The sequence below is a fragment of the Acomys russatus genome, chromosome 28 (assembly GCF_903995435.1).
Source record: "Acomys russatus chromosome 28, mAcoRus1.1, whole genome shotgun sequence".
Classification (NCBI taxonomy): domain Eukaryota; kingdom Metazoa; phylum Chordata; class Mammalia; order Rodentia; family Muridae; genus Acomys; species Acomys russatus.
In genome coordinates, this window is record NC_067164.1 from 39,904,180 (window position 1) to 39,922,852 (window position 18,673).

The following is an 18,673-nucleotide window of genomic DNA, read 5'->3' on the forward strand; positions in this document are numbered from 1 at the left end:
CATGGCTTGCACTAGAAGCATGGCTGAAGAATGAAGTACAGAGGGAGGAAAGCTTAACTTCGACCTCCCCGAGCCCGCAGAAATCAAAGGCTCTTAGGTGGTAGCTAGTAAAGGGTCATTCTCTCAGGGAAAGAGCAGAACCAAGAGGAGCGTCCCCTAGTGTCCTCTGGGAGAGTTAGCAGATCAAGCACAGATTGAGCCTGAGGAGATGGCAGGGCCTATGTGGTGTTCTGAAGACAGCCGCCTCAGCAGCCACAGGTCTACTGAGGAGCCTGTCACAGTCAGCTCTTTCACATAAGCCAATGTGAACACTATGGGGTTTGTAAGCTGAAGATATACTGATACCTAGAAAAATGATGGGGAAAGAAGGTAAGGCTGAGAGAAAGCCTGAGTGGATAGTTGTCCTCCGCCTACAGCACCCTGGTGGAGTTTGCTTAGGGACCTCACGAGCTGCTACGTTACAGAAGCTTACTTGGCTCTTTCTTTGTTGCAGTGACCTACAATAGACCGCAGCACTGAGCATCCGACACTCCCTGCTTTCCATGCTTGAATCAGAAAACAAAACAAAAAAACAACCCTAAAACCCATTCTTCAGAACGCTCAGCTCCCAGCATTTGCTGTGGGCGGGGCTCCTTGGACTGCCAGCAAGCTTGAGTGCTAGTGCGCAAGTGTAAACTGCACATCTAGGACTCTGTTACTGGAGAAAAGATGGCAATGGCCTCAGCAACTGTGGTGGTTCCCACACAGTGGATAAAGAACTGGGAAAAATCTGGGAGAAGCGAGTTTTTGCGGTTATGCCGGATTCTCAGTGAAAGTAAAAGCCGCGACACTTTCGCTGGAAGAGAGTTCCAACAAGCTCTTTATGAGTTGTCATATCATGTCGTTAAAGGAACTTTAAAGCCTGAACAGGCATCAAATGTTCTTAATGACATCAGCGAATTTCGAGAAGATATCCCGTTAATTCTTGCTGATATATTTTGCATATTGGATATTGAGACAAATTGTTTAGAAGAAAAAAGCAAGAGAGATCATTTTACGCAGTTGGTATTAGCGTGTTTGTACTTAGTTTCAGATACAGTTCTAAAGGAACGTTTGGATCCAGACACATTGGAATCCTTGGGCCTTATCAAACAATCGCAGCAGTTCAATCAAAAGTCAGTTAAAATCAAAACGAAACTCTTTTATAAACAACAGAAGTTTAATTTGTTAAGAGAAGAAAATGAAGGTTATGCCAAGCTGATTGTTGAATTGGGGCAAGATTTATCTGGAAATATTACTAGTGATTTAATCTTAGAAATTCTCAAATCTTTAATTGGATGCTTTAACCTGGATCCCAATAGAGTTTTGGATATCATTTTAGAAGTGTTCGAGTACAGGCCAGAACACCATGACTTCTTTATATCTTTATTAGAAGCTTACATGAGTATGTGTGAACCACAGACACTGTGTCATATTCTCGGGTTCAAGTTCAAGTTTTACCAGGAGCCAAATGGTGAGACTCCGCCATCCTTGTACAGGGCTGCCGCAGTGCTCCTGCAATTCAGCCTCGTCGACCTGGATGACCTCTATGTGCACCTTCTTCCAGCGGACAGCTGCATTATGAGTGAATACAAACGAGAAATTGTGGAAGCTAAGCAAATTGTTAGAAAGCTTACAATGGTTGTATTGCCTTCTGAAAAAAGTGATGAGCGAGAGAAAGAAAAGAAAACAGATGATAAGGTGGAGAAGTCACCTGACAACCAAAAACTGGGCTTGTTGGAAGCCTTGTTAATGATTGGCGATTGGCAGCATGCACAGAGCATTATGGATCGGATGCCTCCATACTATGCAACCTCACACAAAGTAATAGCCCTTGCCGTCTGCAGCCTTATCCACATAACTATTGAACCTCTTTACCGAAGAGTTGGTGTTCCCAAAGGTGCTAAGGGTTCACCTGTCAGTGCTTTACGGAACAAGAAGACACCAAAGCAAGCAGAGAGCTTTGAAGACTTGAGGAGAGATGTATTCAGTATGTTCTGTTACCTTGGTCCTCACCTTTCTCACGATCCCATCTTGTTTGCAAAGGTTGTGCGTATAGGCAAGTCATTTATGAAGGAATTTCAGTCTGATGGGAAACAAGAAAGTAAAGAGAAAATGGAAATTATCCTTAGTTGTTTGCTTAGCGTTACTGACCAGGTATTGCTTCCATCTCTTTCTTTGATGGATTGCAATGCATGCATGTCAGAGGAACTATGGGGGATGTTCAAAACATTTCCTTATCAGCATAGATACCGCTTATATGGCCAGTGGAAGAATGAGACTTATAACAGCCATCCACTTTTAGTAAAAGTTAAAGCTCATACAATAGATAGAGCCAAATATATCATGAAGCGTCTAACCAAGGAAAATGTGAAGCCTTCAGGAAGACAGATTGGGAAATTGAGCCACAGTAACCCAACCATTTTGTTTGATTATATCTTGTCACAAATACAGAAGTATGATAACTTAATAATTCCTGTGGTAGATTCATTGAAATACCTCACTGCATTGAATTATGATGTTTTGGCCTATTGTATCATCGAAGCACTAGCTAACCCAGAGAAAGAGAGGATGAAACATGACGACACGACCATCTCAGGCTGGCTGCAGAGTCTGGCTGGCTTCTGTGGTGCAGTTTTTCGTAAATACCCAATTGATCTTGCTGGTCTTCTTCAATATGTGGCGAATCAGTTAAAGGCGGGCAAAAGTTTTGACCTGCTCATATTAAAAGAAGTGGTACAAAAAATGGCAGGAATAGAAGTTACAGAGGAAATGACAATGGAGCAGCTAGAGGCTATGACTGGTGGGGAGCAGCTGAAGGCTGAGGGTGGGTACTTTGGCCAGATTAGAAACACTAAAAAATCCTCTCAGAGATTGAAGGACGCACTGCTGGACCATGACCTTGCCCTTCCTCTTTGTTTGCTTATGGCTCAGCAGAGGAATGGGGTGATCTTTCAGGAAGGCGGGGAGAAACATTTGAAACTTGTAGGAAAGCTATATGACCAATGTCATGATACTTTGGTACAGTTTGGTGGGTTTTTAGCATCAAATCTGAGCACAGATGATTACGTAAAGAGAGTACCTTCAATTGATGTGCTTTGTAATGAATTTCATACGCCCCATGATGCAGCATTTTTTCTGTCCCGGCCAATGTATGCACATCATATTTCATCCAAGTATGATGAACTTAAGAAATCAGAGAAGAGCAGCAAGCAGCAGCATAGAGTTCACAAGTACATCACGTCCTGTGAGGTGGTCATGGCGCCCGTGCATGAGGCGGTGGTCTCCTTACACAGCTCCAGAGTCTGGGAGGACATCAGTCCCCAGTTCTACACCACGTTCTGGTCTCTGACGATGTATGACCTTGCAGTCCCACATACCAGCTATGAACGAGAAGTCAATAAATTGAAGATCCAGATGAAAGCGATTGATGACAATCAGGAAATGCCTCTAAATAAAAAGAAAAAAGAGAAAGAGCGCTGTACTGCCCTTCAGGACAAGCTTATTGAAGAAGAAAAGAAACAGATGGAGCATGTACAGCGTGTTCTACAGAGACTGAAATTGGAAAAGGACAACTGGCTCTTAGCAAAATCTACCAAAAATGAGACCATCACAAAGTTTCTCCAGTTGTGTATATTTCCTCGATGTATTTTTTCAGCAATTGATTCTGTTTACTGCGCTCATTTTGTTGAGTTAGTCCATCAACAGAAGACTCCAAATTTCTCCACACTTCTGTGCTATGACAGAGTTTTCTCAGACATTATTTACATGGTGGCCAGCTTTACCGAGAATGAAGCTAGTCGATATGGGAGGTTCCTCTGCTGCATGTTAGAGACTGTGACCAGGTGGCACAGCGACAGGCCCACCTATGAGAAGGAATGTGGAAGCTATCCGGGATTCCTTACTATATTACGAGCAACTGGATTTGATGGTGGAAATAAAGCTGATCAGTTAGATTATGAGAACTTCCGACATGTTGTGCATAAATGGCATTACAAGCTAACCAAGGCATCAGTACATTGCCTTGAAACAGGCGAATATACTCACATCAGGAATATCTTGATTGTGCTGACAAAAATACTGCCTTGGTACCCCAAAGTTTTAAATCTGGGTCAGGCTTTGGAAAGAAGAGTGCATAAGATCTGCCAAGAAGAGAAAGACAAGAAGCCAGATCTATATGCACTAGCAATGGTCTACTCGGGGCAGCTGAAAAGTAGAAAGTCGTACATGGTGCCTGAAAATGAATTTCATCACAAAGACCCTCCTCCCAGAAATGCTGCTACCAGTGTACAAAATGGGCCTTGTAGTGGGTTGCCTTCATACATAGGAAGTACATCTAAATCCGATGAGAGTGGTACTGAGGAGCCTGACAAGTCACGAGAAAGATCTCAGTGTGCTGTGAAAACTGTTAGCAAAGCGTCCAGTGTCACACCAAAAGGGACCTCAAGCAACGGGAACAGCAGCTCCAACACTAAAGCTGTTAAGGACAACGACAAGGAAAAGGGCAAAGAGAAAGAGAAAAAAGAAAAGGCCCCAGCTGTTACTCCAGAGGCTAGGGTGCTTGGTAAAGACAGTAAAGAAAAACCTAAGGAAGAGCAGCCAAGTAAAGATGACAAAATAAGAGAGACCAAGGAAAGATTACCTAAATCTGACAGAGATAAAGAAAAGGTAAAGAAGGAAGAAAAAGCTAAAGATGAGAAAGTCAAGATCATTGTCCCCAGTGTGGAATCAAAGTCCTCTCAAGAAAGGGAAAAAGAGAGAGAGCCGTCAAGAGAAAGAGATACAGGAAAGGAAATGAAGTCAAAAGAGAATGTTAAAGGAGAAAAAGCACCAGTCTCTGGGTCCTTGAAGTCACCCATTTCCCGAACAGAGATCCCAGAACCCGAAAGAGAGAAACGTCGCAAGGTGGATCCCCACCCTTCTCCAGCACATTCCTCCACAGCAAAGGACAGTCTGACCAAACTCAAGGAGTCGTCAGCAAAGCTCTACACCAACCATGCCCCGTCAGTGTTGTGCAAGAGTAAAGAGAGAGAAGCAGACAAGAAAGATTTGGACAAATCAAGGGAAAGATCTAGAGAAAGGGAGAAAAAAGAGGAAAAGGACCGGAAAGAGCGGAAAAGGGATTATTCAAACAATGACCGTGAAGCACCCCTAGACTTAATCAAGAGGCGGAAGGATGAAAATGGAATATTGGGGGTTTTAAAACACAAAAGTGAAAGTCCCTGTGAGTCTCTTTATCCAAATGAGAAAGATAAGGAAAAAAATAAGTCAAAATCCTCAGGCAAAGAAAAAGGTGATTCATTCAAACCTGAAAAGACAGATAAAATATCCAGTGGGAAAAAGGATTCTGGGCATGACAAGGAAAAGACAGAGAAGAAAGAGAAGTGGGACAGCTGTGGAGACAAGGAGGAGAAGAAGCACCACAAATCCTCAGACAAGCACCGGCAGTGAGGGCGCAGCCGCGCCTCTGCGCTGACGTCCCCTCCACGAGTGCCGGAGCTCTGCGCACTCTAAACACTTCTCCCTCGAGAGCAGCTGATGCTGTCATCTTGTGAAAATGCTTTCAGTCAGAAGATGAATGCGCATCGCCACCCTCTTGAGACATTGCAAAGTCACTGGCTTTCCGAACATTACTTTCACCTCCGGGCAGTTCTTGCAGCAAGATCCCTGTGTGTACACATTTTTTTCTTGACACCTAGAAACAGCGTCTATGAAATCTCACCAGCTGAGTCTTGGATCACTCTTAGAACGGTGAGTTAACCTGTTCCTAGGCTGAGTGCCTGGGTATAGAGACGGCTGCATTGTGTGTTAAATATGACCGACAACACTGGGATGGCTGTTAACCTGACACTGGCTTCTTGAAAAATTTTTAGTTTTTAGTTTGTTGGAAAGCTCTTTCTTACATGTTTAAGCCACAACAGTAGTGTCCTCTCATGTGCCCTTAAATATGTCATCACAGTTTCCCTTACCAGGCTGGTAAGTTGGCTCAGTGAATTAAGGTGCTTGCCACCAAAGACCTGAGCTGGAACCCTGGTACTTACATGGTGGAGGGAGAGAGCTCTGGCTCCCACAGATTATTCTCTGACCGCCATGCACCTTAAATTAATAAATACAATTGTTTTAATTTCCCTTGCCCAGAAATTATCCTAATATGAAAGCTTCATCTTGTAGAACGTGTTTCTTGTGCTCCTAGTCACAGGTGGACCCCATGGTCTTTATTGGAACATGACTTTATAATTTAAAAACTGAAACTACACAGTTGAGTCATCTTTGCATGCTCATCACGTTTTGAAGTCAGTCTCAGATTTCTCTCACTCGCAGAAGCAGCCCCAGGTATATTAGCAGCTGCTTGTGAATTTACTCTCCCTTAGCCCCTGGGAACGACGGGCTGCTGGCTTTGGACATAACATAAGTGGGTCATGAACTCTTGTGGCTTTTGTGCATGGGTTCTTTCATACACCCATGCTTAACGTGTGCTAATAAATCATTCCTTTTTTATGGGTGTATATCTTATTTATCCATTAATGGACAAGAATGGTCATTTATATGCATTAATTACCGTGGAGAACTCCAAGGTCATACATAGTATGAACAAGATGTTGCATAGAAATGGCATATAAATTACTCAGGGTTTAATGTACGTGTGACTTTATTTTCTAAAGGCCATTTTCATTAATAAAAGTTAATACGTTAAGTATGCATTTGAAATTTGAATGAGAATATTACACAAATAGAAATTGTGTTTCATGTTCTAATGATCATGTTTTGAATCTTTGTTACCATTCATTATTTAAAAAAACAACATGTAAAGGAAAGGAAATGAGTATAATTGAGTCAACATTTTTAAAATAGGTTTTGTAATATAGCAAATATTGCATTTTAATAGCACTTAAAATTATATCTTTGTAGGGGGAAAAAATCTCTTTTCTTCAATGGAGGACATCTGGAAGGTATTTGAAAGTGACTTTGAAAGAACCCATTTTCCCATGAACATTGTTCATTTGATGTCTTAAGTTTAATACACAAGATAATTAATTTATGTGTCATTTCTGTGTTTCCTTAGGGCTTGCTGTGCATTTTCCAGTATAGAAGAAATAGGCTATGGTGAGTTGTTGAAGTCACTGTTCTTCCTTCAAAGAGGGGTTCAGTGCCAGCTGTAGAAAACCCTGCAGGTGCCTGGCAACAATTAGTTACCTATTTAAACTCCGTAGCAACGTCACAAGCTAAGTACCCATACTGTTTATAAGTGGTGCAGATGGGTTATGGGATGGCTAAGCAGTGAGAGAAAGGGACCTTGTGCGCCGTTCTCCTTTATTCTTGTTGTTATCCACCCTGTATAATCAGCAAATAGTGACGGAGACTCCTAGGATGTGTAAGACATAAAAAGACAGATTGTTCTGTGTTGTTTCATTCCTAAGATGATGGCATGAACCCCCCGTTCCAAAAACAGTGCTTGGCAGACCTTTCAAAATCTGCTGTTGTAAATTCAACTAACCCCTTTCCCTAGTCATTTAAGAACCTTCATCGTGCACCAGATTCAATGCATATACATTTACAATAATAAAATCTGCTTGAAAGGATTGATATCTCTCTTCATATATACTTTTATTTCTTCTGAATAACTTGGGTTTGAAGCCAGCTTTGTCGGATACTAATTTTGCTTGAGGTACTTAGAAGATGGTTTTTCATCTAGTAGACTGATGTATTGAGAAAGGCAGAGACCACAAGATCCAGCCACCCTCCACAGCTCCTGCTCTGAGTGCTGAGTGTTACAAGTGTTGAGTACATGAGTTCTTTGGAGAGACCATTAATACCTCAACTGCAGCAGTCCACCTCTGGCCCTCACAATTCTCATGTCGATCTTATAATGTAAAAGTACATTAAAGTATCTCTCAGATATACCCTAAGTCTTGCCATTTCAAGTATTGTTCAAAAAACTCAAAGCAGACGTTTACCTTTGAAAAACTCAAAACATGTGTTGTATTCTTCCACAGTAGAATGGCACCGAGTAAGCACCCTGTTGCCACAGAGAATAGTAGAATAGCGGAACCAGCTGGACCAGAGCAAGAGTGGAGCTAGGAAGACAGACCTTAAACCCTGGGCTCCGTGTCTGGCATATGGGGTACACTGTGGCAGCAGGACTGTGGAGCCCAGAGGTCATAGCGTGGTCCTGTGAAGCCGTGTGACCTCACTACAAGTAGGCTGGCTCTGCTGATTGCCCACAGTGTTTCCTAACACGTGTTCCACATTCTTGGAATGCCTGTGTTTGGGGACCTCAGTTGATGCTTCAGCTGGACTCGCAGTTTCATGTGCCACGCACTGTTCTCGGGCTGCCGCAAAGATCCGGCCTTCCAGGGTTCCCTGTGAAGTCTAGGTGAGAGCTAGAAGCTTCCCTCATAACCGTCTCATTTTGAAAGTGTAATAAATTGCTGGGGAATCTAGGTCATTGTATCTCAGGCCCAGCCAGGATTTTATGCGCCTGAGTCCAGCTCTTCCTGTCCTAGTGCCCGAGTTCAAGCAGTGGGCTGCGCTCCAAACACATCTGTGACGTAGTGATTGCATGAGCTGCTTCCAAGCTACTCCTGCAGGAGAATTGATGACCATTGGAAAGTCCCCTCTTACTGGGGGTGCCCTGCCTTTACACACATGGCTGTGAGGAACGGCTGGACAGCGCCCTACTTGATCAGATCCCTCTGGGGTCCTAAGTGGATGAGGTGATCAGACCTAAGCAGATGCACTCCATCGACACCTCACCGAGCCTTCACTTGTCAGCCACACACAGCTGGAGTTGTCCCTCCCCTCAGAGATCTGATCCGCCTTTGTATTCACGCCACTGTATCTACCCCATGGGCCTGTGTCCAGTCCCAATCCCAGCCAGGTTCCTGGGCCTGTGACTCTCGGTGTGGGTGTGGTTGCTTTCTTACCCATTTGGGTGTGGAGGCTGTTGGGACTTAGGCTAGAAAGAAACAGGGACCACTGATGAGGAAAACACCCTGTGAGGGGAGTTTCCCACCTCAGCTCACAAGCTGGAAAATGAAGGGATCCCCTCCTGGTGCCTGCTCTCTGTACAGATCTCACCTCTCATAAACTGTTCCTGTGGTGCCAGGTTCTGTATCTGGCTCTTGATTGCCAGCGATCCCTCTGGAAAAGTCTTCTTCCCACCTAACCTGTCACCAGCTGTCAGAACTTCTCTCCTCTTCTTCAAACATGAAGTGCAGCACCTGTGCACTCCACTGGGTTCCGTTTAGCTCTGTGCTCCTTTTCTTCCTACAGTGCCCTGCCGTCCTTGTGCCATCTGCCTTGTCTCTGTCTTTCTCCTGGGGCCAGGGCTGTGCTGGGTGTCTATCTCTCATCTGCCACTTCCCTCTACAGCATGTGCACGTGGGAACGTCTGCAGGGCCCTGTCCATGGGATGCCGCGCTTTAAGCACCGTGTGCATTGAATGAAGGTGCTTACTCTTAGAATTACTGAAGAGGATCTAAAGAAATTAAGATTGAAAACACTCAGGCTGTTTCAGAGTGACCTTCCTGGTATCTTTTTGTTATCTCTGCCCTGAGCAATTATTGTAGGTAAAGTCTTTTTTTTTTCCCCAGGTAGGAATTTAGTAAAACTCAGTTTTAGGGGAAAGTACTAAGTCTCAAAAGCTGTTCTTTCCATGGTATGATAGTGTTGATACTTTCTTACACTCATCTTTCTAGTGCCTAGAAAACATAAGCACATCCCAGTGTTGGAGGTCTTTGCTGGCACGCTACCTCAGCTCACATCATTAACAAGAGAGATGTGCACAGCTCCTTTGCTGTGCCAGACTCTGCTCAAAGATGATATTATCTCCTCTCTCCCTCACAGAATGCCTCTAAGGTGGGTGCTACTTGCTTATGCTTGTGAATCACCCAAGACACAAAACTCTTTCATAACCTTTGATGAGCTACCATGGCCACTGTGGGAGACAGTGAGGAGACTGGCTGGCTTCTCTGGGAACTCTTGTTTGCTGGTGCATTTAGCCTGTGTTTCTCAGATAAATGTGTGCAGGAACTGTTCTAGGCTCTGGGAAAACGTATCCCCTTTCCCAGTTCAGGGACTGTGCAGTCCCTTAAGAAAGCACTGCTTCTACGGGAGAACACCATGAAGCAGAGCCAGGACGGTTCCCAGGTGACCCTGCGTACCATGCCGCAGCACTCACATGTATGTTATCGCCTGTGCATTACTACACGTATGTCACCACTCAGTAGGAAGAGATTTGGTGTGCTTGGGCGTGGTTTCACTTTAAACTCAGCTCTGTGTTAATAGCCAGTTGCAACTACTGGATGAATCGAAGTGCACTGTAATTACTGTCGAGCTTTCCCTAATGATTCCGGTAAGACTCAGGAGTGATGGGCAGGTAACTGACAATCCAAGGACAATAGAATTTCTTTTGAGTACGTCTGTCACTTCCGAGATACTAAGGATTAACACCATCAATGCAGTTCCTCCATAACTTGACACTTTGCTCAGTTCCTGGATGTGGTTGACAGACTCAGCCACAGTGCTTGCACACACAGATGAGACAGATCAAAGTTCACACTGAGACTGTCACAAGGTGATGCTTTCAGTAGCTCTGTTGAAAATACACTCCAAAAGTTAAGTAGTAAATAATGGAAGATTTGACAAAGGAGGGAAATTCTCATTTAGCACAGTTCTTGTCTTGAATGCCACTGTTAGAGCTTATACAGATTCTGGAGGACCAGCTTCCGGCTGGCCAGTGGTCCTACAGTGGAGGGGATGGTACGGAGTCCCTGACTGGATGCCTTTCAAAGTCTCGAAGTCAAGCAGCTGAGCATTTTATTTTGATGGCCAGGTGGTTCCATGAAGTGCATCATTTCACTGTCAGCATGGCATGGATAAGACGGGAATTTATCAGCATAGTCCTCCAGTTACAGTGAGCTACAGAAGGCCAGTGCTGTGGCGCCCCGGGAAAGGAGAGATCTGCCCTGGAGGCGAACTCTTACTTCTAATATGCTACTTACTGAATGACCAGTCCAGACTTTGTGTGTTTTAAAAAGCAAAACAAAAACTGAGGAATGCAAGTGGGCCAAAGGGCACATGAGACATAAAGCTGGGATGGATTTGCCAGGAGTGGGGCTATTAAGCAACGGTGAGGGTAGGGGGAGGTAAGGGAGATGAGAGGGAGAGGGGAGCTCCATACAAAGATGCCACAGTGCTAGCCTAATACGTCATGTGCTGTTTCAGTCTAGCCTCTGTTTGAGTCCAGGGCTGTTGTAGTTGGCTGTCGTCCAGCACCTAGAAGGGCTTATCTGTTGATTAATTTTTATATTTAAAAGTTAGGCAGTAATCAAAGAATACGTTAAGTATATATATGCACGTTCTTGTTTTGTTTTTTGAGACATTTCTCTGTGTAGTCCTGGCTGTCCCCGAACCCGCTCTGAAGACCAGGCTGGTCTTGGGCTCACAGATCCGCCTACCTCTGCCTCCCCAAGTACTGAGATTAAAGGCGTGTACACATGTTTTTATATGTGTATGTATCTTAGGGTATATAATACATATGTATTCTCAGAAGGAAGTAGTACTCTGGGGCAGAAGGCCTTAGAAGTCTTAATGTCTGTCATAGCACGTGCTCCTACATGGAGCCTGGTGGCGGTGATCGGAATTGTGCCTCATCAGGCTGATGTACTTTGCGATAGCAGCAGTGGGGTTTTTGTTTTGTTTGTTTTTTATGTTTTTTCTTTTCTTCCTATTGAAGGACATAGTAGCTGCGAGTCTTTCCTGAGTCTGCCTACGCATTGCTGTTGTGTCATTGTAATGGAGACTGTTGGTTGGATTGCCAGCAGTGTGGTGTAAGGTGGTGATGCACTGCAGCACAGCTTTTGATGTCTTCCTGTCAGCCTGTGAGATTTTCTTCCATTTCTTTACTCTTCACTATGTGGTGGAAGACATACCGAAAATTTGGTTCGCAAACTACACTATCAGGAGTTTATGCGATCGCCTGGATATTCTGGTTGTCATGATAGGTTGAAGAGCAGTACCAAAATCTGTACTGTGTTATCAAATTACAGTCTCTGGTTCATCTTTGTGAGTCTTATCTTTGAAATTTCAGTTTTTGCAACTTTAATTTTTGCAATAACCCTTTCTGCATGTGCCATGCAGTGGGGTTTACAGTGCCCTCTCAGTTAGCTACACTGATCATGAGAGTAACTCATGAGCTCATAGTTGTCTTAACATATGAGACAAAATTTTTTTGTGCTAATGATTTTCTTTAACTGATAGAAAATTAATCTTTGAATTAAAATATGTGAGATTAGGGCAAGAGAAACAGCATGAAATATTTTGAGTGGTAGGAACCATACTGTAGAATGTCCTCTGATAATCCACAAGGAACAGATGCTTTTGTGTCCATCATGGATTTCTGTGTGAGGACCAAGGAAGCAGGAGGTGAAATGGAGTTGGAGAGTGCCGTGTCTCAGATGCCTTCCAGCATCTCACACGTGCTCACTCATTCTCCCATCAGCAAAGACACTTGATCAACCAAGCATCGTCCTGTCTCACTTGCTTCTAGAGGGCTCGTGTAAAAACTAGTTTTTATAAACCTTTACGTCCACAATTTCAAACCTTTTCTTAACTTGTGCTATGCATTGGAGTGTGCAAGTGTGACAGACTGTTTTCTCCCTACTGTTCAGCTGGTGTGTCTTTCCACATAGTATTCTTTCTCCATCCTTCCTGCTGTCCTAAGAAATGACCCTTTGAAATTGTAGAGACTCTGCAACACCCTGTTGGCATTCTTTTCTCCTATTTACTCTTGCCCTCACCCACTTCCCAAAATTCATATGGCCTTACAAGTAGATTGTGAATCATTTTCCTTTGAAATTTGTTGATACAGAAAATATGAAGCTGGCAACACGTGCAACTCGGTGGGTAGATGCTTTTTCTGCCAAGCCTCCCAACCTGAGTTCAGTTCCTGAGACCCACGTGATGGAGGAGGGAAAGGACCCCCTCAGTTGTCCTCTCACCTCAGCCTGTATGCCATGGCCTGTTCATACACGTCATACATACACATACATACATGCGTGCGTACATACATACATGCATATGTGCGTACATACGTACATACATATGTGCGTACATACATACATATGTGCGTACGTACACACACGCATGCGTACATACACACATGCGTGCGTACATACATACATACATGCGTGCGTGCGTGCAGTAAGTTTTAAAGGAAATATTATTTCTATGTGAGAGAATGAACATATAAGCCATCAAAGAGAACTTGGCGGATATGTCTTGCATTGCATCGGCATTAGCAACAATAGTCATAATCATAATGACTTACACTTGAGAAGTGTATGTTAGGTTGTACACAGACCTGTCATGTATATATTTGCTAAAGAAAGGGAAGAACAGATGTGTGGAGGTCAGAAAATTAAGAAAAGACAGATTTTTTTTCTTAAACCCAACATTCAAAAATGGAGCATAGCAAGTAGACAGCTGGGAAGGTGGCTCATTACTGACTGCTGCTCCTCCAGAGGACCTACACGACTGCTAACAGCCACCTACAACGCCAGTTCTAGGGCACCTGATGCCCTCTACTGACCTCTGGCCACTGCACACATATTGCTTACAGATATACATGCACACAAAACACTCATATACATAAATTTTTAAAATTTTAATAAGAAAATAGGTAGAACTTGATCTGAATAAAGGTGACATAAAAATAGCAAACTTTCCCAGGTGAACTTGAGTTTGTATGGAGTTTCTCATTCATCACCTCTCGTGGTGTGCTGTGAATGCAGGCACGCGCGTGCTGCACCGAGCAGATTTATTTTCCTGAGTGGTTAGTAATTCTCTTTTGAGTGATTAACTTTCATGAATGCCATTGGACAAGTATCATGGTCAACTATAAAATTCATACATTGATGGGAAAAATAACTTGTATTAAAATAAGTTTAAATTGTAATAAAGCTTATGTTTTTTTTTTTTTCTACTTACAGTAGTAACTATGTAATAACAGATAGCACACATCAAGGGTAGAGGGATTTTTTTTTCCAGAATAATAGAATTTTTCCCCATCTCTGAGCATCTGGCATGCTGGGGAGTGCATTTGTACAGCATAGTTACTGTCACTGCATTTTTTCTTTCTGGATTAAGGGACATACTTTATATGATTCGCACTTTAATATTTTTCCCTTTCACGTCGCTCACTGTGCCCATGCAAAGCTGCCCCATATTTTACATCAAGTATGCTGTGACTGTTCCTCTTTCTGGATGAGGTCATTTCTGCTGTTTGGATTCTTACTGAGTCTAAGCCTGCATGTTTTGTTTAGCACGTGTGTGAGAGGCTGTCATATTATGTTCTCTAGACCTGGATCCCTAACTAACACTGAGAGTGACCTGAGTTTCACTTTGTGGGAGTGAGCAAGGAAGGAAAAGGAACTTAGAGGGGGAAAATGTGAAGTTCAAGGAAAGGAACAGATGCCAGACGTAAGGGGAGAATCACTGGGGGCAAATCTGCACAGCTCGGGCCTGAGAAGCATTCCTCACACAAGGCAGGCACTCAGAAAACACTGAACGAGAAGATAGACGCTGGTGGCTGAGTGAGGGGCGTCACGCTTCCGTAGCCCTCTGTTGCTGTAGTAAGTGTGCACAGCAAACAGACTGTCCGTGTTCTAAACTGCTCAGTGCCAGTGAGCACCGTCCTAGTGTTGTGCAGCCGTCACCATTGTGCCTACCACACTGTGTCATAGTCCCAAAAGGAAGCCGTACATGCATGATGGCCACAGCTTCCCTCGTACATGCATGATGGCCACAGCTTCCCTCCTTGCACCAGCCCCTGGACTCGCTGTCTATTCCTTGCCTGTAAATTAGAGTAAATCTAAGTGTGTCATCTAAAACCATACAACATTTGGCTTTTTGTGATATGTATGTCACTTGACATTATGTTTCCAAAACTACATCCAATTCCTGTTATGGTAGAATAATATTCAATTGTTTGTTTAGTCCACATTGTATTATCTGTCTGCTAAAATTGTCCCTCTTTAAATTGCAGCTCTTCAAATTCATGCGTTTTAGCAAGCTCATGAGCCAGCTCTCAGCCATGTCATGATGTCATGATGTGCCAAAAAGCCTGTTTAGCTTTGCCACCATATTCTTCACTGTTTCCTTGGCACATGCCCAGTTGGCATAGCTCATCTTTGGTATTCAATTGGATGACCTAAATACCTTCCAGAGATACATGTAAGCACTTACCAAATCATAAAGAAAAAAATTGTTACTGCCTCCTCAATAATATCTATTTGCACTTGTTATTTGGCCACCCTATATTAAAAATTACTATTTAAAATAAGAGCTAAGTGACTTATTTCACAAGCCCACCAAAGAAGTTAAGAAGAATCTGAAATGCTGATGTTTAAGGAAGCAGTCCTCATGAACCAGGCATGGTTCTAAGAAGTGGAGATGGAGGACTAGAAGTTTCCAGTCACCTCCTTCCTCTACATAGCAGGTTCAGCTCTCAGTAGTGAGATGCCGATTGTGCCACAAACACCTGCTAAGCTTTCTCATCGTGCTCTGCACTGTTTCCTGGCACATGGCCCCTTTGACACAGCTCATCTTTGGCATTGAGCTGGATGGCTTAAGTACCTACGTGGAGTGAAACAGCTATAGAAATCAGCCCTGTTGAAGGGGCCAACATCTTCTGAACGTTGACTACAACTGAAAACTTTTGCTTTTATTATTTACATATATTTTATTTATTGGGGGTGTGTATACACATGCATGTGCATGAACTTAGAGGTCAGAAAACAAACTCTCAGGAGCCAGTTCTCTCCTTGCACCTTGTGGGCTCTGGTTACTGAGCTCAAGTTGTCAGGATGGGCAGCAGGCAAGCACCTTTACCCCTGGGCCGCACTGCTGCGCTGCAGGTGTGAGCTCTGAGCAGCTCAGTTGCTGACCGATTGGCCCTGTTCCTGCTGTCACGACAAAAGGCAGGTCGTTGTGTTTTTACTCCTGTTGACGTTGTTTCTGTATAGTTTCAACTTCAAATAATAGAAAAAGAAAGTTGTGACATTTTAAAACAGCATGGTTCAGGAGTTTTAGTCTTTTTCCAGTGTTTTCACGTATACACAAAACAAACAACAGTGCTAATACTAGGTGTTCTGTGTCATTTACAATGCAGTTAGCAGGTGAGAAAGGAGATTGTCACAGCTCTGTGTTAATAGGACTTTGGGGGAAGAGGGATGGAATCCTTGATGGTTTCTGGTTTTAGATAGAAGTTGGGAATGAAAGGTTCATTAAGACCCAGTTTTGACCACATCCAGTCTCCTGGGCCTCATTTGAGTAAATGTGAGACTATTAAATATTTGAATATAAAAGTCTGGCCATCCTTCAGAAATCTTCTTAAGAGATTTTTACCCTGAAACCTAAGGAGACCTTGTGAAGATTTATTTAGTTTTGTCCAGATTATATATTTCATTCTTAGACCTGATCACTACATAAGCCACTTAAATAACATTTTGCATTTTAATTAAAGCTCGAGAATAGCCTGCAGTGTGAAAACAGTGTCTTATCCAGAAGGCGCTGACTGACACAGGCAGTGGGAAGTTTTCAGAACTCAGTAGTCCCGTCTGCTCTGCTGCTTTGAACAGTGGTGAGGTCATTCTTAAGAATGTGTCTTAATACATGTGAGTTTTGTGTTGTGCTTTTGTTGTTTGTTTTGTTTTGTTTGTATTTTCACATTTTTGTGGGAACTGAGCTTTGCCATGGTCAAGGAAGTTAATTAAATTTTAGAGCTACATTATTTTCCTGCCTCTATGTTGAAGTTATTTTTATGAGGCAGTGTTCGTTTCTCTTTGCTTACTTCTTAAGCCAGCTGTCACACAAATAATTGAGACTTCACAACACAATCTGAGCAGTTTAAGTCTATTCTTAACCCTCTATGCTATTTTGTCTCAACTCCCAGCAAACATCCCAGCGATACTTGCGCACTGTAGCCTTTCTCGGCTCCAGCTCCTTCCTCCTGACCTTCCTCGCTCCTCTACCCGAGGCTGACTCCCCTGCTTCCATCCAAGAAAGATCATGAGGAAGGAGCTGGCACCAAGGAAAGCTACAAAATGCAAATGTTGCTGGGATGTTTGCTGGGAGGAAGACAAAATAATACACAGGGTTAAGAATAGGTTTAAACTGCTCAAGATTGTGTTGTGAAGCTTTTTAAAACAAATATAAAAAGAGTCTCAATTATTTTGTGTGATAGCCAGGTCAGGAAATAAGCTAACAGTTATAGAAGAATAACTGCAGCACCTCCGTGTTCTTTGTGCTTTTGGTGTGTACACTTGTGTTTACAAGGGCGTGGCTGACCAGGTACAGGTAGGAGAGCACCTTTGTTCGCAGTTGGATGCCTGTCTAACCCAAGCTGTGAGGGGAGATCTGGCCTCCACTCATCAGCTTCTCCTTCGCTCCCGCACAGCAGTGTCTTTGTTTGATTTAGACCACATATCATAACCAGCTGATCTGCGTTGTCTTCATCATTTCTAGGAGGGACTGAAACAGTCGTCACAGAGCGTAACCAGGGATGGAACCAGAGGCTGACCGTGATTGTCAGATGCAGGATGCTCATGGAACATGAGGTGAGTCTGGTGCAGAGGGCTGGTCGGATTCCACCCGCATCAACCCCACCCCTGTCGCAGCTGCTCAGAGGCACCAGCTTTTGCAGGCAGTGTTTGTGTTGTCAGGGCTTTTTGTTGTTTGACTCTTTATATGTCAAAGTTAATGATGACTTCTAATTAGTACTCTGATTATTCAAAGGGGATAAAGAAGATAATATACAAAAATGTAAAAATATCAAACTGAATAGTGAAATGAAAGTAAAAATAAATTATGATGAGGCTAAGAAACACATTCTGGAAATACAAATATGTTCGTAATTAATGGGCCTACAGTTCAGCCTACCTGGCGTTAATTTCTTTTTAATGTTTATTTTTAAGTGTGTGTGTGTGTGTGTCTGTCTGTCTGTCTGTCTGTCTTTAAAACAGCAAGTGCTTTTAACTGTTGAGTCCTTGCCCAAAGAGTTTTAATAGTCAGTTGAAAAGAGTAGCCTGATTTGTAGTATAATTAATAATGTCCTTGAGAGTAAGACGTTATCAGGAGATGAAGCTGCCTGTTAAGGGTATTAGTTGTTCTCTGGACTGTTAACATTGATTTTTTTTGTGGAGCTGGAGAGATGGCTCAGAGGTTAAGAGTGCTGCCTGCTCTTCCAAAGGTCCTGAGTTCAATTCCCAGCAACCACATGGTGGCTCACAGCCATCTGTACTGTGATCTGATGCCGTCTTCTGGCCTGCAGGTGCACATGCAGGCAGAGCACTGTATACATAATAAATAAATAAATCTTTAAAAAAAAAAAAAACATTGATTCTTTGTAAACACTTTTTTAGTATTATTTGTATCTGTTTCATTGATTTCAGCCCTGAGTTTATTTCTTGCTGTCCACGGTTTTGGGGACGTTATTTCTTATTGTTGTATAGAGGTTTTGGGGGTGCTGCTGAGTTTGTAATATATAATCTCTCCAGTTTCTTGATGTAGGCTCTTAGCTCTATGAAAGTGCCTCTTAGACCCGGCTACACTGCATCCTGTAGGCGTGGGTATGTTGTGTTTTCTTCTTAGTCAA

The 18,673-nt window shown here is 43.1% G+C and overlaps 1 protein-coding gene and 1 long non-coding RNA gene across 2 annotated transcripts; both read left to right on the top strand.

Moving 5' to 3' along the window:
• The first annotated feature begins 632 nt into the window (after positions 1-632).
• LOC127210847 (THO complex subunit 2-like) lies at positions 633-5,501 on the top strand. The gene has a single exon (XM_051170605.1). The coding sequence runs from the start codon at positions 709-711 to the stop codon at positions 5,467-5,469; it is 4,761 nt and encodes a 1,586-aa protein (XP_051026562.1). The 5' UTR covers positions 633-708; the 3' UTR covers positions 5,470-5,501.
• Positions 5,502-15,119: 9,618 nt separating this feature from the next.
• LOC127210870 (uncharacterized) lies at positions 15,120-18,207 on the top strand. The gene is made up of 3 exons (XR_007833338.1): positions 15,120-15,252; positions 16,544-16,660; positions 17,545-18,207. It is a non-coding gene; the product is annotated as an uncharacterized LOC127210870 (long non-coding RNA).
• Positions 18,208-18,673: the final 466 nt, after the last annotated feature.

What these genes read in the sequence shown, in the direction of transcription:
- LOC127210847 (XM_051170605.1), top strand. Translation starts at nt 709, where the DNA reads ATGGCAATGGCCTCAGCAACTGTGGTGGTTCCCACACAGTGGATAAAG.